Source organism: Coenobita brevimanus, chromosome 83 (genome assembly GCF_032717465.1).
Source record: "Coenobita brevimanus isolate Jiangsu-jjx chromosome 83, ASM3271746v2, whole genome shotgun sequence".
Lineage (NCBI taxonomy): Eukaryota > Metazoa > Arthropoda > Malacostraca > Decapoda > Coenobitidae > Coenobita > Coenobita brevimanus.
Window position 1 is genome coordinate 15,077,252 of NC_137036.1, and position 23,043 is coordinate 15,100,294.

The 23,043-nt window shown below is 41.0% G+C and overlaps 1 protein-coding gene across 1 annotated transcript in view; it reads right to left on the reverse strand.

Moving 5' to 3' along the window:
- Nucleotides 1-23,043, reverse strand: part of Vps13D (vacuolar protein sorting 13D) — a 187,957-nt gene that overhangs the window by 114,134 nt on the left and 50,780 nt on the right. The window contains exons 24-36 of the mRNA XM_080280204.1: nucleotides 22,669-22,864; nucleotides 20,820-21,002; nucleotides 19,609-19,767; nucleotides 16,834-16,932; nucleotides 16,057-16,077; nucleotides 14,029-14,236; nucleotides 11,521-11,650; nucleotides 9,407-9,517; nucleotides 8,406-8,542; nucleotides 6,149-6,494; nucleotides 4,440-4,624; nucleotides 2,957-3,116; nucleotides 1,184-1,436 (exon numbers count right to left, since the gene is read on the reverse strand). Coding sequence (XP_080136330.1) covers nucleotides 1,184-1,436; nucleotides 2,957-3,116; nucleotides 4,440-4,624; nucleotides 6,149-6,494; nucleotides 8,406-8,542; nucleotides 9,407-9,517; nucleotides 11,521-11,650; nucleotides 14,029-14,236; nucleotides 16,057-16,077; nucleotides 16,834-16,932; nucleotides 19,609-19,767; nucleotides 20,820-21,002; nucleotides 22,669-22,864 — 2,188 coding nt within the window. The remainder of the gene's footprint in view (nucleotides 1-1,183; nucleotides 1,437-2,956; nucleotides 3,117-4,439; nucleotides 4,625-6,148; nucleotides 6,495-8,405; nucleotides 8,543-9,406; nucleotides 9,518-11,520; nucleotides 11,651-14,028; nucleotides 14,237-16,056; nucleotides 16,078-16,833; nucleotides 16,933-19,608; nucleotides 19,768-20,819; nucleotides 21,003-22,668; nucleotides 22,865-23,043) is intronic.

Here is a 23,043-nt window from a genome sequence, read left to right on the forward strand (position 1 = left end):
TGGGATTTCAAGCACATGTTTGAAAATAAATGAGCACAAGAGCATATTCTAGTAGCTACAGTACTAAAAATGAAAACTATACTCACTTTACACTAACTTGGTCCATAATTTTGTCCTTTTGCAGCTTATTTCACATCTCTGTCAGCACTTCTTTATAACTAGTACAATGTGGAGAGGATGGAGGGTGAAAGACTGACGAAGAGAGTGTATGTGAGTGAGGTGGAGGGGGGAAGAGGGAGGGGGAGGCCGAGGATGAGATGGAGGGATGGGGTGGAGAGGTATATGAGAGAGGGGGGTGTGAGTTGGGAGCAGGGCAGTGAAATGGCGGGGGACAGGGCGACTTGGAGGTGATTTGTTCGTGGCCACCCCAAACGGGATTGAGGCGTCTGGCAATAGATAGATAGATAGACAATATTATTATATGTAGCTTGTTATTAGAACTCTGTAAAAATGATGGGGAGAGGGCAATTTCAGGTCAGGTTTGAGTACAAAGGGTTGGAAACATATGTATAGTGACCCACTGCATTATATTCAACCCGTGGATTGCGAGCCACAGCTCGGGCTGGGTAGTACTGCGTTGCGAGCCACAGCTCAGGCTGTGCTGGCCATGCATCACTGTAAACAACTCGACCCCCACGCAAACTTATGCACGGTGCTACGCAAAGACGGAGAGAGAAAATTTTTTTCTTTACGCCAGATGATGCCCTGGATGTTTATCTTCAAGTTTATAATAAACAAAAACATTTTTTTTTTTTTTTTTTTTCATTTTTTCACTACTCCCATACGTAAACTTAAGCATGGCTCTACGCAAAAATGAAGAGAGAAAGATAATGTTTTTTTTTTTACACCAGATGATGCCCTGGATATTTATATTCAATTAAAAAAAAGAAAAAGAAGAAGAAGAAAAAAAAATCCTTAATTTTTTGCGCACCATGAGGTGGGATAAAAAAAGGTAACTGCGCAATCCGTGGGTTAGTGGGCAGAGTTCATTATGGCTGATGGAAGTTTGGCAATCTTCGTAGTGTCCGTTAAATCTGATATCCTCTACACCAAGGTCCATTATAGCCAGGGTCTACTGTGCTGTGAATTAGGAACAACCTTAAGTGTAAAACAGATGTTAACAGATCAGAAACTTCAAAATGAAAACAATGCAAATCATATATCTTAACAGTCCACTACTCACTTGAAAACTTGGAATGTCATAGCCTCTGATCCAGCCGTCAAAAACTTCTCTGAGTAGAGGTGGCCGTGTGGCGTGGTGTCGGTGAGCGTCAGTGATCCCAGGCGTCCAGTGAGGGTCAGGTTGCCCCCCGACCCCACTGAGCGTACCAACACCTGGGACACCCTTGCACATGCCAACTCCTGCCACGTGTGATTCAGAGTCAGGCTCAGTGATCGCACCTGCACCTCCACTATTGTGTTTACTTCTTCTACACCTGTAATAAAAGATTCAGTATCAGCATTGCCTTGGCCTTTTCACATCTAAGGATAGGGAGGGGTTTGTAATGTGTGGCTCATATCGTTTATAAAGACTCGAACCTTCTTGCATGCGATGACCTTGGTCACCTGACGGTAGTTTTCCATGATGCTCAATCTTTGACAGCCTCCCTACTCAGTTCCTTATCCCTGAAGCCACACTCTATGACTTCATCCCAGATCTTCTTTAGTCTGACTCTCACAACCCTACCCTCGATGTCCAAAAATTATGGAAAGATTAAATATGATAGCAGGAGAACTGATCAACATGAAGTCCAGTTAAATCGGTCAATCACTTTTTCACTCACCATTCAAACCCATGGAATCCTGACTCTAACTTCACAAGAGACGATTACTATATTACTAATCCTTTGACACCTGTGTTGGAAAGGACACCTTACTAAGGTGACAATGATTTAACTAGGCAGCCTTATTGTTTAATTATACAAACATTATTCAATATCTTTGCTATCCTCTGAAGACCTGAGAATGGTGGACCACAGCTCACCAGGTTCGCATCCAGGTGAGCCTGGGATGATGACGACAACAACAGTAACAATAAACAACAACAATAAACTTTAACCCCAGTATAATAATCATAACAATCATCATCATCATCCCCAGAGCAAGAAAAAACATGACAGAAGAACAAGTCAACAGTGTGCACAGTGAAATGAGTCATACACTCACTCACTCACCAATCAAGTCCCTGATCATCCAAGGGGTCAATGGGAGTTATTGCTCACGTAATACAACTTAGGGATTAGTGAGGCTGGTCACTTTCATCTCAAATGTCAGGACCGAATTGCCTAGCCCCAGGATCCTATGCTCCTCCTCGGGCAACACTGGATTAGATGATGAATGAATCCAGATTTCGTCCAAATCCGGACATGCCTTTGGCTCTACTACGTCAGATAATCGAGGGATTACAGTACTATGACTATATCCTTTCAACAGCACCTCTTTGTGACTATACTCTTTTTACCTTAACCTGGCCCAGATATTTGTCTATTTACAGCTTATTTCACATAGCTCAGGGTCAGAAAATGATAATACCACAACTCCAACTCCATATCCTTTCATAGCACTGCTTTGTGACAAGCATCATATTCTAGTGTTTTTCTATTACTAAAGCTCAGAACTCACAAAGGAGAAATGGCAAATTTAGGGCAAGTTAGAGTACAAAGGGTTTAGCAACATATACTAGTATTAATCTATTGCTACAAATCTACATTCAAGATGGGGAGATGGCAATGTTAGGCCAAGTTAATGTGAAAAAAGTATAAGAGCCGACACAAACCTCCTATACTAAGGACACTGGGAGATGGCAATTTATGACAGACTGGGAGATGGCAAGTTAATATGAAGAAAGTATGAAAGCAGACACAGACCTTTACAAGAGAGACTGGAAGATGGCAATTTTATACCAAGTTAATGTGAAATATGTATAAGAGCAGACACAAACCTTTACTAGAGTGACTGGGAGGGCTGAGTGTGGTGCTGGCTGAGTGTTGTGGTGATGGTGAGGTGTCGAGGTCATCATGGTCTTCAGTGCTAAAGAAATCCAACACCATCACCCACGAAGGAACGTTAACAACAGTATTCAGGCTGTTGAAGTCCACGTCAATGAAGCGGTGGGTCTGAACACAAAAGCAAAGCACTGAGTAAGCAATGATCACTCTGATTGTCACTACATTTTATCATTATTATAAATCATTGCAGTCTCTCTCTCTCTCTTTCTCTCTCTCATCCAAAACAATGCTATAAAGCTCAATCTGATTACTCTCTCCCTCTCTCTCTCCTTCTCTACCTCAACCAAAAGCATTATAAACCTCAGTCTGATTACTCTCTCTCTCTCTCTCAGCCAAAACAACATACTGGAGCTCAATTTAATTACCCATTAATTTCAGCAGCCTTCAAAGATATATTAAAAAAAAAATAAAAAAAAATCAAAGCTAAATTTTTCATCCATTAATGTATTCATCACAAAGGAAGCAATGAGGTGTTTGCTGAAAGGCACTGTTTCATATTCTGAATGTGTCAGCCTTGTTGACCCATCACTTAAACATATATAAAAATGATGCTGTTCCCTCTCCCACAATCCCTGTACTTGTGTTGGCTATGGTACAGTTGATGTTTTGTAAGATTTTCAAATTTCTCAGCTTCACCTCATCGGCAAAATACTGCATCCACATTTAATTATTTTTCTTTTTGAATACGCTTGAAAAGTACCAGTGGAATATAGTCATTCTGTCAACTGCCAAGCTGAAAAGGGTCCATCTTGTTTTTTTCTTTTTTCTAATAATCAGTGACAGCCTTGCACAAGTTCAACTAAAGGTTGCTCGATTATGAAATGCCAGCAGTGGGAGTAGAAATACCAGCACTGGGAGCAAAAATACCAACAGCAGGAGTAGAAATACAGCAGTGGGAGTAGAAATGAATGCAGTTGGAGTAGAAATACCAGCAGTGGGAGCAGAAATACCAACAGTACGAGTAGAAATACCAGGAGTAGGAGTGGAAATATTAGCAGTGGGAGTAGAAATATCAGCAGCAGGAGTAGAAGTACCAGCAGTGGGACTGGAAATGTCAGCAGCAGAAATAGTCTGGTCATCTACCTTTATATATACTCAACTACGGTGGCCTAGTCTTGGGCTCCTATATCTTGAAGGGAGTACTATGTGACATAATGTTACCACTTTGTATTTATCCCCTGTTACTTAGGCATGTTCATTCTCACCGCTGCTAGTCTGAGTTATTCAGATGAAGGGACCCTAGATGAACAATGGGTTACAGCAAGATCTTCCTATTTACACCACCATAAGTTAAACAATGGCTTAATCATGTTCTGTTTTTATTGTTACTTGTTAAAGCATACCTTAAGATGATTCTACGTAGTAACATCAAACTTATACCATTGAAAACGTGTCTAAGGCAACAAAACAAGAGGTGTATTTAAGCCTCACCCCATCATATTTACTGTAGAACTCTGGGCAGTGCCTGTCAATGTTTGAGATGGTGATGGTGACGAGAGTGTTGGAGTGGTGGTGAGGGTCGTCCTGGGGAGTAGGGGAGGGAGGGGGTGTGGCAGGACTCTTTGTACTCCCTCCAGTTTTGCTGTGACTCTGGTGTACACCCTGGTTCGGCAGTCCTGCACAATGGATAAAAAGAACTGCCATATAGTTACTCCTCATTTAAAGCTGTTTCCCCTTAATATTGATTCATTATGAAGACGTCGATGAATTAACATTTATTCTTTATTTAAATTTGCTTGTGATTCTAAAGCTGCTTCACAACAAACTGTTTCATTAATAGGCTCCTAATGAATTATGGTAATATCTGTTCGTCATTTCAAGCTGCTCTTGTTCTTATGTTGCTTTAAGGTCAGAAATGAATGTTTCTTTGTGATATTAACCCCTCCATCATGAATCAAAAGCATGTCTTGCTTAACACTGCACCACTTAAGATACAATTACATCAGTACATAACCTAGGCTTAAGGACTGACTGTATGAGAAAAAAAAGAAGCACACATTCTATTGTAATAACATACAGGCCAAAATATGATTGGAAGTGTGTGCTGATTGTTGCATATTATCCCACAGACCTTGTTGCATGTCTGCTACCTCCACCTGAAATACTGAGGAAAGATTTCACATATACATATCTGCATATATAATACAGCAGGTGTTAGGTGGTGATGTCCACCATCCATTCACTTGATGCAATGCTACCTTCAGATAGTTCTGCACTAAGGGAGAGCCAAATGTCTTCTTGCAGCCTATGAAACTGTCTCCTACATGAGGTGGTAACCATATAACCAAGTAGATGCCTGGTGGTCTAGTGAGTTAAGGAACTCCAACCAGATTGGCCCAGGAGGTTTGATTTCAACGAGTGATTGGGGTTTATTGCTCAAGTAATACCACTCAGGGAAACCTGACTGGTAACTCTGGCTTTAAATGTTGGGACTAAGTAGCATAGTCCAAGGCCCTAATGCTTTTCATGCAGAAACCAATGACTCTTGATGACAAGGAGATAGAAAATAATGATACTGTAAGCCAATCGTGTTGCATATACGTATGTTACAGGAACAATATAACTTGGAGCTGGAGAGGGATTCCTTCATGTGGTGGGACTGAAATAACCAGGTGGGTCTGCAGCCTAGTTATACAAATGTCCCTTAATTCCCCCCCCATCCCCTCAAAAGATGGATGGTGCACTACAGGAGAAAGGCAACTTCAATCTGAAGCCCACCAGCTTCACATTTAGATAAGCCTAGAGCCAGAACAGCTGCAAGTTTCTTACTAATCTGTTTCATTATCATCTCAAGCAGCAGGAAAGTGACAAGGCCTATACGATAATCAAGTGCGTAATAATTTTCACTCCAACTCTGAACGAGCATCAATGATCCTTTTCTTCGTTTATATATTACAAGAGTGATAAACAATAATGGTATTCAGACAAAGTTTATCAGCACTAACCTAAGAACTCTGCTGATGTTGACAAGCCCTATGACTGATTAATAATTATGTATATGTGTGTGGGACTTAACTCTCTCTAAAAAGTAGACTGCAAACCAAGGCAGCTACATGATATAACAACCAACATGTTAACTTTTTTTTTTTGTTTTTAATGCAAGGAAGAAGGAACCAAAGCCCAGGAGCCCACAAACTTACCTCTAATAAAGCCACAAAGAGGTGCTGATGGCTTCTGCTGTGCCCTGAAGAAAGGTTTTTCCAGTTTGAGCTGACTGGGGAGGGAGGAGGAGATGAATCGTGTGGGGGGTGCCTGGTTGAGCTCAGGGCAGGATGATGAGATAAATTGTGGCATCTGATGCCCATCTGAGAGGAAATAAGTTGATGATGGATGATGCTCTGCTGTTGATGGATGGAGCCAATCCTTATGGGGATGATGCTGACCTGATGATGCTGTCTCAGGTACAAATGACTCTGACTTCATCAGGTACCTGTGTTGGGGGTCAGACTGCTGCTTGTCCTCCATAATCAATGATCGTAATGTCACCTGTTTGGGGGAACAGTGCATACTTTTAACCCCTTCATTCTTGTGATTTTTTTTTTTTACCTCCATCATGGAGGTTATGTTTTTGCCAATGTTGTTTTGTTTGTCTGTTAGCAAGATTACTCAACAAGTTATGAATGGATTATGCTGAATTCATTTTGGAAGGGTAGGGCATGGCCCAAGGAAAAATCCATTAGATTTTGGTGGTGATCCAGGTCATCATCCGGATCCATGAACTTCTTAATGGATTCTTTATGATGGTGGGATAGTGGCAATTTCAACAATTTAAATTCTAACTTGATAAATAATACCTGCAATGCTTGCACAAAAATTACAAGATAACATCTCCTCCTTGGAGGAGGTGTGCAATCTCGGACTGCTCTTGTTTTTTTGGTTTATTGCTGCTACATCCAGATGATTTTAGTCAACCTATGAAGACCTCTCATACTTGAAGATTGACAAAAGCCACAGCTAACCTCTAATATACTAACAGTATCTCCTGAGCTCAATAAAACCATCTGGAGAATAAAGCACAGTACAAAAGACAATACTACAGTGAAACGGTTTAATTTTCCTCCTCCTGCCCGTATTTCATTCCACAAAGAACGCTGTATCTGTTAAGTGCAAGGTCCAGCTAAAGTAAAAGACAATCTATCTATCTACAGACAGATGCCTTAATCCTGAAGGGGGTGGCCATAAACAAATCAACTCCATGTTGCCCTGTCCCCTGCCATCATGATACCCTCCCCCCAACTCACACATCCCCTCTCTCATATACCACTCCACTCCATCCCTCCATCTCATTCTCAGTCTCCCTCTCCCTCTCCCACCTCCATCTCACCCACACACACTCTCCTCATTAGTCTCTCACTCTCCATCCTCTCCACAATGCCACACTATCTCAATGTATTTCTCCTAATGCTTTCTATCACATCCACATTCACATGTTCCTTGACTTCTTCATTTGCCAGACTGTCTCTCCATGTAACTCCACATGCTTCTCTCAAATAACTCATTTCCACTACTCACTCTCTTGACTTGTGTCCTTCCAACAAGGTCCAAGAGAGTTGGAATCACAATATTATCATGCAGTGACTTTTTTAATTCCAAGCTTACTTCCTTATTTCTTATCACTGCTTTCAAAGAACCAACAAGCTTTCTTCCCTGTTGTACCCTTTCAAGCATTTCATCCTCCAAACTTTCATCCTTACTCATCACAGTACCCATATACCTAATTGCACTCACATTTTCCATGGAGGGTGAAAGACTGATGAAGAGAGTGTATGTGAGTGAGGTGGAGGGGGGAAGAGGGAGGGGGAGGCCGAGGATGAGATGGAGGGATGGGGTGGAGAGGTATATGAGAGAGGGGGGTGTGAGTTGGGAGCATGGCAGTGAAATGGCAGGGGACAGGGCGACTTGGAGGCGATTTGTTTGTGGCCACCCCAAACGGGATTGAGGCGTCTGGCAATAGATAGATAGATAGACAGATTTTCCATTTCTTCACCATCCTAGACAGAAAACAAACAAACAAACAACACTCATCTTCCATATACTGTACTTCTGACTATTCTCCTCCTGCCTGCACACAAATAAAGTCACATCTACATAAATAAAGCTGCATCTACATACATAAAGTTGTATCTATGTGCATAAGAGCACTGAATGTTATAAAACCTAAAAGGGAAAAACAAAGATACAAGCAATACACCTTAACAACTTGTGATAAAATTTCAAGTTTTCTATTTTCCTTTCATTACTAAAACAATTACAGAAAAATAGGTCCACAGATGGATAACACAATTAAAAAAGTTATAATACTTTAACAATAAAAATAATTAAGAAGTTTAATATGGTACTGGCAACTACTAATCTACCGAGAACTTAAACTAAGATCATGGCAGCTTGTATCCCCACCTGTGTACGAGTCTTGAAGGGCTCGGAGGACTCATAAGCTGCCCTGATGTCCTCTAATAGCAGGTTAACAAGAGGCTTATCCCTTTCACCCACATCACCTCGCAGCTCAATGCACATGCTTGGTATAGAGAAGGAACCTGGCCAGGGGTAAAGAGACACAGGCTTTAATAACAATGGTTCTTTCATGATGACCTAATATTTAGAGCTGATGATAAATTTTGTAAACCTAGTCACACGATTAGTAATGGTACAAACACTGGAACTCATCACAGTAGGACTCAGATGTGGTTGGAAAAAGTTTAGGCAGTTACTGCCCTTTAGGACAACTAAAGGGCTCTTCCTGTACTTAAATGGCAAGCTGAACAGACACAACTTGCATTACCTGAGCAACTGCGATGCTGTATGACTGCAAAAAATGGGCAATGAAGATGGCAGCTCAACAAGAGTAATGCAATGAAATAAGAACAGATACACTGAAATGTACTGTTACTGCAGGACAGGTTGCCTAATACATAGATAAAAGGTAGTAGGTTAAGCATGTGCAAGGTCTAATATAGTGACAGAAATAGATGGTTCAGCCATGTGAACTATGATGAACTGTTGTTTGAGAGATATACGAGCATGAATCTGGATGACATCCGCTATGCCATCCACGAAAAATGTGATGAAGTACCGAGAGGTGATCTTAGATTAAGCCTTCTGATGAAGAGGTAGCAAGAGATCATGCAATTTGGAGGGCTGAATTTAGTTAATAAGTCTACTTAAAGATTGGTACTGCATAATCTGAGTGGAATCATGAAGTAAGTGTGTGTGCATGTCAGTGTGTGGATGGCAGCCATGACAAAATGGTTAGTGTGCTGATCCTCTCACTCAAGCAGGGATGGTGGTTCAATCTGCCAATTACACAATAAGTATTCAAGGTATTGTATTTTCTCCCAACAAGCCTTGAAACTGCTAGTGTGAACCAGTCTTAACTTTGATGAGCGCTCTTCCTCTCTTACCCTTGACAGCAATGGTGGGTGAATCAGTGTATGATGCTGCTGACACACTATCACGACGACCTTGAGATGCATCCAGCCCTCCATTACTTCCTCCTTCCTCTGGCAGTGGATCTGTATAGCGGAATGAAAAAATTAAATATATGTTCAGCAAAGCTTTAGGAAGTGGAGAAAGGCTATGAAGCATAAGAGCTTAAGAGTAAATGCAAATAAAATAAAGGTGATGGTTGATGGCAGCACTGTCAAAGAAGAGTGGCTATGTGCGATTTGCCACAAGGGCATGGGAAGTAATTCCATCTTGTGCAGCATCAGTGATAAGTGGGTGCATAAGAGATGAAGTGGTATTAGTTAGACTGCGAGATAATGTTGATTTCACGTGTGCGGTGTGTCAGGGAGAGCATGTGGACATCGTCAGGCATGAAATGATTGATCTTGCTGGTGAGTCTCTTGAGTGTGTGGAAGAGTTTTGTTATTTGGGGGACATGTTGAGCCGGTGAAGGTTCATATCCAAGGGATGGTTGGGGTTTATTGCACTCATAATGCCACTCAGGGATGAGTGAGGCTGGTCACTCTCATCTTAAATGTCAGGACCAACTTGCCTAGCCCCGGGCTCCTACACTCCTCATGGGGTGACACAGGATTAATTGATGTATGTATGTATGTAATTGTAGTAGAGTCTGTTAATTTGAGCTACTGAAGATTTCTGTTTTAATCCTCATCTCTACATATGTAAACACCAAGATAAGTGCTGAATAATGTAATGTTGCCAAACCAAACTGTTGGTAGCTGCAAAATGGGGGAGGTGCTGTGTTAGTTTACTGGTGCTTTTTCCCCTTATTAATGATCTGATTGTGCCGCATTTGGGTGCAGTAACACTGATGGATCTTCTATGTGACTATCCTGACTCCCTTGTGATCCACCAAAAAGGAAATTACAGGATATTAAGGTGAAGAGAGCAAGCTGGTCTATGAGTGAGTGTCATCGGCTTAGCTAGGCAAGTGTCATGTACAGTAAAGTATTTGGCCCACATCCGCACTGGGAGGTAAGCCTACATAATATCCTGATGGAAAGCACTTCATCATTCATCTTGATATCCATAATTGTGGTATTGTTTAAATTCAACCAAACTCCATCAAACTTAAAAACCGCAGGCAAAATAAGTAAACACTGCTCGTGTTAATTGTTCTAGCAACTTCTGGAAACTCGTCCCAGATCTTGATTTGCTTCAAAATCAGCCTACCTTGTACAGAGGTAGGTTAACCTGCTGCGTGCCGGCTATTTTTAGCCCTATGGGTCACCCCAGTGCCGGCCATTTTTCAACTTTTTTTGGTTAAAATGATAGATTTTCGTGTGGAAACAATGAATTTTGCCATTAAAATGCTCACCGAGGCTCGGAAATGAGTTTTATTGAGTCCTGCATACTCGTGTACAGGTATAGCCGCTCTCTCACGCTCACCACGTACGTGAGAGAAAGCCGTTTTCTATGTAAGGTATACTCAGGTATTTATGCTGGGAAGGTATAGCAATGTTCAGTACACTTTTCTGATTACTTAATACTTCGGCATCTATCACAATTTGCATGTCTTCCTCACTGTGAATGCATTATCTTACACTTACTTGAAGATAGGTACAACCTGACTTCATTACGTAAAGTCCTGGCACTTACAAGAAGGTATTTACAGCTTGACTTTGCTATACGGTCCTTACACTTGCAAGAAAATATTTACAACTTACACTTACATGAAAATATTTACAAAATGCCTTCACTATGTACAGCACTGGGTGAGGCACACAGGCAGAGTGAGGCAGAGGGAGCGTGAGGGGGGGAGAGAGGGAGAGGGAGGGGAAGACCGAGGATGAGGTGGAGGAATGAAATTGAGAGCTATACGAGGGAGGGGGGAGTGAGTCGGGGGGAGGGTAGTCAAATGGTGGGTGACAGAGCGACTTAGAGGCGTTTCGTCTGCGGCCACCCTTTGCGGGATTAGGGGGTCGGGCTATAGGTAGATAGATAGATAGTAATATACAAAATACGTCCCTGGGTAAGAGGTGCTATTAAATCTCCAAGTGCTTGAAATATGGCCCACTGATCCACATATACACAAGAAAGCAGTACTAACCCAGTGATGGTGGGTGGTGTGTGGTGATATCAGCGGTGGGTACTGAAAGACTTGACAATGTTTTGGTCACTTGCTGGTACTGCTGCCTTGACACACTGATCTTCAATGGGGTCACCATACCACCCTCAACCTGAAATATAAAAATGACTACAGACTGACTCATCTCACCAGACAAACATCCTTAATCCCTTTCAACTCCGTTCATGGTCGTGTGGTCAGACTGGAGCTTTCATTTGACCACTAACCACGATGACTCATTCCTACCTTGTAAGTAGGGCTTCTCAAATATAATGCAAACACTACTCAGTAGCTACCAGTAATCAAATTGTACATGTAGTTAAGTTCTGTCTGATAAAAACAAACCAACTACATAACATACACTCCTAAAACTGAGGTGAAAATGTATGGAAGCAACAAATTTCTAAAAAGACATGTATATAACAACTGTGAACCTCCAGGATGAGAAGGAAGATTATTTTCATCTAATGTAACAGCCTCTGAGGTACATGGGCTTAAGGCTATGATACTATAAGTCTGTATATTTAAGTGAATATGACCAGCCTCCTTCTTCTAATGGCATTACATGATACATAAAACTAAAATAATGCACTACCAAAAGGGGAATAAACCATCATCTGCTTTTGTATGTACAGTACTGGACTACACAGAGTCTCCCCACGTTATGTAAATCTTGACTTCACACAATCTTTACAAAAACATCTTGCAGTGTGTTCAGTATGTTCAATTATATTACTGCAATGTGTACAGTTTATTAATGATTACCGTGTGTCTGACAGAGGTTTGGGGTTGGAGAAGAGCATGTGCCAACTTACCACTTTTTGAAGCAAGAGGTAACCGGAGCTCAATCAGTCACCTAAACATTGCCAAGGAAGTATGGTGACTTACACCTTACACTCTGGATTACATTAGTCTTTCCTCAGACCCTCCATGGAGTACAATAATAATGGATTGGTTTTGTTACTGTACTTCTATATCATCAACAACAGTATCATCATCATCATTAACACCTCTACCATCATCTTCAACATCAGGATTATCACCTTGATAATCATCAACATCATCTCCAACATCATCATCATCATCATAATTTCACTTCTTTCGATGATAATAGAAACGGTAACAGTCAATCATTTATTCCCTAGGGGACCTCTGAGGGCCCAAGACCATCATCCAGATCAATTAACCCTTTCACGTCAAGGAAGGAGTAAATTCCGGCTGTGCACGTAACTCTTGCTAGACAGCTTTCAGAACTGTCGCGTAGAGATACGGTATTTTACTTCTAATGCTTGTAGGAAAGTTACTATTCATCAAAGAAAGGCCACTTTGGTCTCATTTTGAAGAGGACGACTTTTGCTCTGTCATACATTGTCCAGAAAGGCAATATATACAAAATAAAATGCAAAAAAAGTGAGTAGAAGTTAGCTGACATGCTAAAGTTTTACTCTGTCCTTTAAAAAAATATTTGCAAAAAATTCAAGAAGTAATAATATTTTTTGCTTCAATACGTAGCAGAATAAATTTCCTTTCCAATAATGCATTATTTGTTGTATTTTCTTAAATAATAATGCCGCATATATACGCGAGAAAAAGGAACATAAGTGTTTGGCAGGAGGTCAAGAGGTGTACATCCTACCTGTGAGGAACCTCACACCCACTGAGCCAAGCAAACCAAGTGAGCACGAACGCACCAGCTGTGGCAGGCTTAGCTCCGCCCACTTTTACCCGTCATCCAATAAGAATGAAGACTCCCTAAACATTTCTTTAGAGATTACATCGGATGATGGGCAAAGTCGTCATACTGACGTTAGAGGTTGATAAATGCACAACGATGTAGGTCGTCACTGGTATGTCTATGGGTTAAGTTATAAGAGACCACATTATATCCCTGGCAGTATTTAGATGACAGAAAATACAGTATGAATTCACTGCTTAGGCATACATATTGATGGATTACATATTCAACTGTATCATTTATAACGGCTCCAGCATGCTTGCATGCATCAGCCCTGGTCGCCTAATGGCAGCTCTCCATGCTGTTTGATCTCTGGCAACCTCCCTATTCAGTCCCCTATCCCTCATCCCACATCTTTTTTGGTCTGACTCTTGCAACCCCCAACAGACCTGGGATGAAGTCAATGAGTGTGACCACAGGGATATAGGACATGAAAATTTCCACTTGAACAAAACCTTTCACAATCCATTGCTTGTGTAACCCAGGAAGTGTCTACAGCAACAAGGCCTATTTCACATCAATGAGGGAAATGTAGGATATTTTATCATAAACTGTCATTCTATTTAATTTATTTGTATTATGATGCCGCAATCTCTGAGGAAGTGGGCACAAACACACTGCCTTCCTATTGCTTTGTCCTTCTACCATCTGGCTGCTCTCCCTCCACTTCAAACCACTCTCATTCATACACCTCTACATCCCATCCTTCCATCTCAACGTTATTACCACATAATACTCCACCCCTTTCCATGTACCTGGACAGAATCCCTGGAGGTAGTGGGGTGAATGTCCACAAAGAAGTCTGAGGGTAGGTAGCACAGTCCAGACTCATGGTCTGCCAGGAGATATGCAGCCTGTTCATGTTTGAGGCGCAGCTCTACCGTGGTGCTGTGCAGGATGGGGCAGCCGTGGTCCTTGCAACTATACAGGTCCTCAGCACTCATCACCATCGTAGACAGTGGACTGATGGTACAACAACAAAGATTAGTTCAACATAGGGTTGTATTCTGGTGCTAGAAAGGATGCCTTCAGGTGGTGGCACTGATAAGAGCGGTCGGCTCAACTGTCTTATACAACCATCCTTCAAATGCTTCCCTATCACCCAGATGGAGGATGGTGGACTGTTGGAGAAGGGGAACTTCAGCCTGCACTCCACTGAATTTAAGACAGATGATATCAAAAAGTGCAATGATGTGTTCCAGTGAGTCACAATCAACTTGAACTGGTGCAGATATGATAACAGATAACAACAAACATGCAAAGTCATCTAACTGGAAACAAGGTTCATTATTAAAAGTATAACCTCATTTCATCTGACTAATCTGGGGAAGAATGACTGATATAAAAGCAAAGTCTAATATAATCAAGATTTCTCATGCTACAGTCTCATATTTTTGGAAAAAGTCCAGAGCAACTATGTGGGTCAAAGACATTAAATACTCTGCTGTTTTTACTGTTGTTCAGTAGCTCCAGTCTGCCTAGCTGGGAAGACCCATCATACACAGGCAAGCAACCATCCCTGCAGGACACATGCAACACAGTTAGTTAACTGTTGACTTGTGGCTACAGGAAGTGAGTGGAAAAAAGAAAATATACCTGTATTTTAGGGTATTCAAGGAAGCGGGCAAAATGCCATTGGCAGTGTTCACTGATGATCTCTCCAAATGGCTGAGTTGTTTACCAACCACTGCTCTGACTGGATGTGTCACCGTATCACGCATTCGAATTTCTCATTTACAATATTGCTTTCAGAGGTAAGTTTATTAAAATGCTCAGTAGCTGTGGTAAATCTAGAATAGTAATTAACCTGGGAAAGATTAATTTCAATAAAAAATATGGAAAGGCTGCACTCGTTTGGCAAAGAATTAAGCTCAATGAATCGATGACTCTTACGATGACACGGAGGCAACTGAAGGCAACGACAGCAGCGCTTCTGTTGCCTCCACACTGTACTTTGAAGGGTTCCTGAGGGAGGATGATGATGAGGACGCAGCACAGAGGTGGTAACATGAGGCAGCAGCACACTCACCACGTGCTGGGAGGCCGTAGTCTGCCTCAAGCCTCAGAACCCCTTCCCCCTCCCCCGTCCATTCAAGCAATGTTGTCAGTCAGAGTCACATAAGAATCTTACAATATTGTTCATTCCCATTAAATATGCTTTAATAATTTCTTTTCAAGATAGTTAATGTTTGCTGGTGATCAGTTTGATGTAGGTCTGGTAAAGGGGGCAACTTCTTGAAGACGAAAGACACAGGTAATATTCTCCATGAGATTAGTTATTCCTAACTCGCAAAATTCTCAAATCGTGACCTGTGTTCAGTCTCATAATGGCACAATTTAGGAGATTCCACAGTAATATTAAGTAAGATCTGGGTGCGGGGGTGGTAAACAAATTTTCAAGAAGGTCCAAAGGGGAACTCTAAGAAAATTTTTGGATTTCACCCTACCAATTTACCCCTTTAACACAGGATTCTATGGTACACTTTGCACAATTTCATTTCCACGGAAAAAGTAGATGATAAATTAACTGTGTAACTGAAGGGGTCACTGTATATGGTTTCTCCTCAGTTGAACAAAATTATTAATGGTGTAGTAAGTTTACTGTCTAATAAAAAAAATTAAAAAAATTAATGAATTGAAAGTATTAGGTTATAAACTGGAGCTACTGAATCTAACTTAAGTTTTTACAGTACTGTTCAGTACAACAGACAAAGCTAATGCTTGGTGCAAGGCAAGGTGAAGCAGACATAGTAAACAAAAACATACTGTATCATTTTACTTACGCTATAATCATGAATTGGTCGCTATAAAGAGAAAAATAGATGATAGTGTATGAAGATGATACTACCAGGTGTTCTTACGCCAACTAATATTACATATGATATGCAATATTTTTACACTATACATGGTATAATCTATCTATCTATCAATTGCCAGAAGTTTTTCTTTTAACAACTCTGGAAACTTTCTTTGGTATGAAGCATGATAATGTACACACGATAAAAAGAGTATTGGTGCACATTTGGCCCAAAACAATTTGATGCCATGGACAATGGACTCTAGAAATGTCTGATGATTTTTCCCCCCTTTTTCCCCCCCTGCTGTCAAACATGCTTACATAATTACGTCACAGATAGGTTTCATATGACAATTTATGGTTGATATTGTTATTGGAGGCATATTCAGATGAAAATCAATTAGTTTACCAAGTACTACACAAGCTATACTGATCCTTTCAGATGTCATCATACCCCTCCTGCACGATACGTTTTTTACTGTGTGTACATAAACTGACTAACACTAAAGTCACTATTACACTGCTTATAGAGTATATTGTGAACTGAGCAAATGAGCTCACATAAAAAAGGTTTTAGGAATAGCATATCCCTAAAATTATCAGTAATCCAAGAATTGTATTAAAAGGAACTGCAGTATATAAGTAACTTCAAACCTAAACCTGCATCTAGATATGGTAGGTTCTCATGTAGCTTTCCCTCAACCAAAACTGAAGGAAGACAACATGACACTAATACTAAGTTAATACAAGGCCAATAACTTACTGAAACCACTGGAAACTGGAGTCCCTACTTTTGAGGCGTTCCTCCACGTTGAGAGAGAACAGACTGACATCCCTCACTGCCACGTGGTACTCTGCCACCCTGACAAAGTTAATGGGAAACAAAGAATGTAACTAGAATACAATGAGGAAATATCCACTCACTGGACTCTATTTCCTGAAGCTCAATGGCAGAGTAAGAAAATACTGTGGCGCTCAATCCTCTCCTTAACAAATTTTTGTGAGCAATATTTTATTCTGTGGTTAAACTCTTGTTGCAGATCACTGGCAGATTAACACAATACAACAGCTCTACATCTTTTATTCAGGCTGGACAGATAACATGCTTGGGCCAAATTAAAGTGGACAGAGTACAGTGCTGCATAACAGCCACTGAACTAGGCTCTTGAATGTGTACGGAGAGTTATACGAGTTTGCAACAGGGACTTCTGGGCTACCCCCCATCCGGGAGTGACAGGGAATATATGCCTAGTATGCTGAAACAGTCATCAGGGGATGAATCTGATACATTTATATATTTATATGATGTGTCAACTGATGAGGATGACAGTAATTATGACCCTTAGGAAAGTACAGCGATGAGTCCCCTAGCAACAATGGTGGGAGTTCAGATACACTTTCTGCAACGAATGGGTAATGGTCTTCCTGCTCCAGTGCTACACAGAGGACTTCACTCTACTCTGTGCTATCACAGAGGATTTCACTCTACTCTAAGATCCATTTGGTTGATGTCAACACAGATGCCTATATGATCTGAAAAATATACATCAGTGTTCACTTCACTTTTTTTTTTTTTTTTTAAGTGGATTTATCTTCCATCCTTCTTTCCTTCCATCCTCTTCTGTCTATCTTTCCTTCATTCTTTCCTTGTCCTTCTGCCTATGGGTGACTTTACACTCCCTCTTCTGTCTTTCGTTCCTTCATTCTTTCCTCTTCCTTCTGCCTGCGGGTGACTCTACAAGAGTGACAAGCCAAATGGCTTCATGTACACCAGGAATCCATTTACTATGCTGGGTGGTAACCATATAACCAAATTTTGGCACCTGGTGGTTTAGTGGGTAATTACGGCTCTCCAGTCGGATTGAGCCTGTGTAGGTTTATATCCAAGGGATGGTGGGGTTTACTGCTCATGTAATGCCACTCACGGATGAGAGAGGCTGGTCACTCTTATCTTAAATGTCAGGACCAACTTGCCTAGCCACGGCTGGGCTCCTACGCTCCTCATGGGGCAACGCAGGACTGGATGATGAATGATGAAAAGGATTTATGTACTGTGTTAATACGTTTAACACCAGTGAAAAAGAATCATTGCAGGTATTTGGACCAAAGGTCAATTATTTTTCTTCAATAAGGGTTATGTGACTCCTTATATAAAATTTGGGTATGACAGTGTGGAGAAAAAAAAAAAAAAAAAAAAAAAAAGGAAATTTAGCAATATTTACAATGCCACCACCACCCTCCTGAATGAGCAAAACCCTCCTGGTCTGCAGGCAGAACACTTTGTTTATTCAGCAGCCAACATGGTAACAAGAAAGGTTAATATAAACTATAAAACTGACAATAACATATCATACTTCAACCTCTGCTCTGAGGAACTAAGATGTTCAGCTCCATTCCCTGCATCTCAGATCATCTTACACAGTTCTCACAAATATTTATAATGCAGACACAAATAACGTTACTTTCATGAGATACAATATTAAGTATGGCATATGCTCCAAGATTATGGATGCATATTAGATAAATAACTCTGACCACAGCAAATGAACCCAGAATAAAGAACAGCATAGGATTTAAATTATCAGCACTTTCACACTTAAAAAGCTCTATGCAATTAATCTTAAATGAGTAGTGTCTGCTAAGTACAGTTATATACAGAACAGAGGTAATCTTCACTTTTCAACAAACCAGCCACTGCACTAATAAGTGTCAACCTTAACTGTTCTTATACAAACATGCCATTGCATCTACAACTGTCAATCTTCTTCACTACTTTTATATAAACCAGCCATTAAACTAACAAACAATAATCTTCACTGCTCTTATACAAACCATCCACTACTAATGACTGTCAATTTTCACTACTCTTACACAAACATGCCACTAGACTAACAATCTTCACTGCTCTTACACAAATCAGCCACTGCAATAAGACTATAAACCTTCACTACTCATATAAATATGACACTGTACTACCATCCATCCCTCTTTACTATTGTTGTTGTTGCTGCTGAGTAACCCCGGACAGTCTAACTGAGCAGACCTATAAAACGCAGGCAAACAACTGCCCCTCTAAGGCCATGCAGACCAGTGAATCACTGTTCCCTTGAGGCAGACAGTGCCTCACTACAATGAGTGCAGGGAAGAGCTTGAAGGTTGGTTCCTGGATGGACACCACATTTGCATCTCTTGATCCAGTTAACAGGGGCACCACAGTAGGCTCCATATCACCCCATTATTTGGTTATGTGGTTACCATCCATGTTGTAAATGGTTTCCTGGGTTACAGAAAACCTTTAGGCTTATCACTTAGTGTAGGGCCACCCCAAATGGAAAAAAAAGAGTAATAAAACATGACAGGAAGAATGGGAGAAAAAGAAAGGGAGGAGGGCAGACACAGAATATGAATGCTAAGGGTGAAGGAAGAAGTGGGTAGCACTACATCAAGTGAGTGGATGATACTACATCAAGTGAGTGGATGATGGTCACCACCACCTACCAACAACTTCCCTGTTATACAAACAAATCAGTGTACTAACTTGCTGGGTGGGAAGGCAGAGAGTGGTTCAGCAGGGCGTTGGTGTGGTGCAGGGAAGGCGTTGGATATTGATATCTGCCCCAGGTGCGCCACCAGAACATCTGGACAGTTGAGGGACTCTGGCAGAACAACCACAGGGGTCTCCAGGATGACATCAAGGCTGCACACCACAAAGAAAGAACCAAAATTTTACTTGTATTGATATGTTTTACGATTCTGAGAAAATATTCTTAAATACCCGGTACTGTATAGTGCAATAAATGCTTACTTCACTTATCCAAACTTTGCGCAACTTCCTCGAAACATTTATTTTTACTTTCCATCCCCCCTTTTTTAAAATAATCATTATCTCCATCTCTATTCGCACCTAAAACACTGGGAGCAGAAGATCCAGAAACAACGAAATAAAAAGCATAAAAAGTAAGAACCGCTGTATCTATACCGTGTCTAACATTACGAGTCATAAAACTGTTCCCACATCAATCAGCTACACCCTGGAAAATACTGATATACCACGTTGCAGTTTATACTGATCGATTCTTTAGTACAATAAACCTATACAATTGTGACACATGAAAGCTGGATACCTTTATATTTCAGCAAAAAAAATGTTTGTTCATTTTAACTAAGTGGAGATTTTTATAATTTTGTAGCTTATTTCCTGTAGCAGATCTGTAGCTCAATGGCAGAATAAGACAACCCTGCTGCTCTACAGCCTTTCCACAGCACTTCTTCACAAATATCATCATATTTTAATATCAAATGCTCGTGACAATATTCATGATGGAGTGATGGCAATTTTATGCCTAGTTACAGTCAGTCCCACAATATTCCTAATGAAATGTATGGGCCAGGGTGAGGCTACTTTAGTTTAGAACATTTGTTGTTGTTGCAACCCCAGGAACTAGGCTATATACCTGTTGGCATTTGTTGTTTAAAACAAAAAAACTCCAGCTATCTACGAAATTTGATTAAGAAACAATATGGGGCACAAAACAGTCACTTATATTAGTGGTTTACTTAAACCACTGAGCCACCATAAATCAGTTAAGAAATTTAGAACCAATATTACATATCCAAAAAATAAGGTAGTGGTATGTACTACTGTACTCTTTTTCTTGTAGCAGTACTATTATACTGAGAGTGCAAGGTCTGAAATATTATCTAACAAGCTTTATAATGTACCCCTACACTGCAATAACAGTGACATACTTGAGTGAGAATGGAAGATCTGTAGCACGTTCCTGTGTGGGGCTGAAGTGTGATCCTGACACAGATGCTGGTGGGGCGGGCAGGTTGAGGGTGTCTGTGGAACGCGACGCACTGAGGCGTCGGGTCTGGTGACGTGGTGACGACTCCCACTGGTTGCTTGACAGCCCAGCAAATGACTCAATCCTTATTGCACAAATGAGGGATATAATGTATTAAAGTCATTATCATCATCAACATCCTATCCTTATTACACAATCACCATCAACATCCCAGCTCTATCAGACTATTTCATCATAACCTCATTTCAGCACACTGATAATCCTAACATTATTTCATCATCACCAACACAATCCTCCTAATGTTAGTTCATATTACCATAATGCCATTTCATCATCATGAACTTTAACATACACTCAATCCTCGTAAATCGCGTGTTCATAAATCACGGATTCGTAAATCACGGCTAGGTGGCCGTCAGACTGCCGGCAACCTTAAATCACGTTAAGTCACGAAAATCGCGGATCTAGGCACCCAAGTGGGCCTTTTCCGAGGGGAACCGTAAACCATGGCATTCAAACTGAAAATCGCGACCCAACAACCAATCACCGCACGTCCCTGGTGGCCTATGTGCATACTAATGCCGCCATGTTGTTGTTATTCTTGTCCCGCCAGTCCGCACACTACAGACCGTCGCCGTGGAGTACGAGAGTTACCTGCCTTTTTTGTGCAACTTCCTCCCACCTCCTACCTGCCATGACCCCTCCTGACCCCCCAATGAAGCGCTCTAAACAGTATGGCATGAAGAAGCTGCCGCAGTTGTCGTACAGTCAACATTTGGAGCTCATTTGTTGTGCTGAGAGGGGAGAGAAGTTTTCAAAATCTGGTGAAAGAGTTTGGGAAGAACAAGTGCTGAGAGGTTCTAAGTTCTTCCCAACACCACCCCACTCCATTCACTTAAGCAATTTCATCATAGGATTAAGGTGAGATCCCTTAATACATGCACTGAATATTCCTAAATTTGTATGGTTGTGTTTGATGGTGCCTAGATAGGTGTAGGTAGGGTGCTGTGGGGGCGAGTTGGCCAAAGTCCAGACCCAAATTAATCTTGCCCATAAGAGTTATCATTCATAAATCACGGCAGTGGTCCAGACCCAAATTGCCGCGATTTACGAGCATTGAGTGTATTCCTACTTAAAAGTAGGACCTGTACAATCTAGACACACAATAAACAGGGTACCTCAAGTTCTTTATCACTAAGTAGGCCATTTTTTTCAGGAAAAGGCACTTGGTAAATCAATGCATATGGAGGGGTGAGGGTTATGGTGTGGAAGGAAAAATTATGAAGGTAGCTTGACTAAAATCAGCCTGAAGAATTTCTTTCACTGCCATCATCATCATCATCTTCGTCCTATTTCATACTAAAACAGGGGATGGGAGTTTCCAGAAAAAAGATCAAGGCTATTTCATTCAATCTGGGTGACAACACAGTGTGAATGGGATTTGTATGTCATTTCATTTTTTTTTGAGTCACAGTATTTCAATAATTTTAGGTGCCTTAATGATGAATGACTGGATGAGTGGCCAGTTTCACTGGATACTGTCAGTAATTGTACTACTATACTTCTACAAGAGGGAGAACAGTTGCACAGCATAGTCTAATGTGCACTGCCAATGACTGATGCTTTTCATTATTTCTGGGGTCATACCATACCAATCCCATTTAGCAGCAATAAAGAAAATGGCTGGTTATGGTGGTGGTGGTGGTGATTATGATGATGATGATGATAATGAGTAACAGGGTGCACTATATAGTATCTAACAATGCATGGGACTGTAGTCTGACACACACCTCTTACTAACAAGCCCCATAGCCATTTCTGTAGCAGCGTGTTTGATGGATGATGCCACAACTGCCATGTAACGCTTGAATTCTGTGGCACAGGACCGCAGCTCGTGAAGGAAGTGTGGGGAGTGGGTGTAGCAGACTGAGGCCAAACGCAGCTTCAGGGTTAAATTCTCTGTGTCGTTGCTCTGACAACGTTCATCTCTAGATACTGAAGAAATGGAAAAATGAAAAAGAGGATTTAAAGGATGAAGAGAGGGAAACAGCAAAATTAGAAAGGATGACAGTATGTTACAACCTTGGTCACTGACAAAAATTTAAACAGCAATTCAATTTGGTGGTGGAGAATAAAATTCTTTAAGAGTAACCAAAACGTTCTTA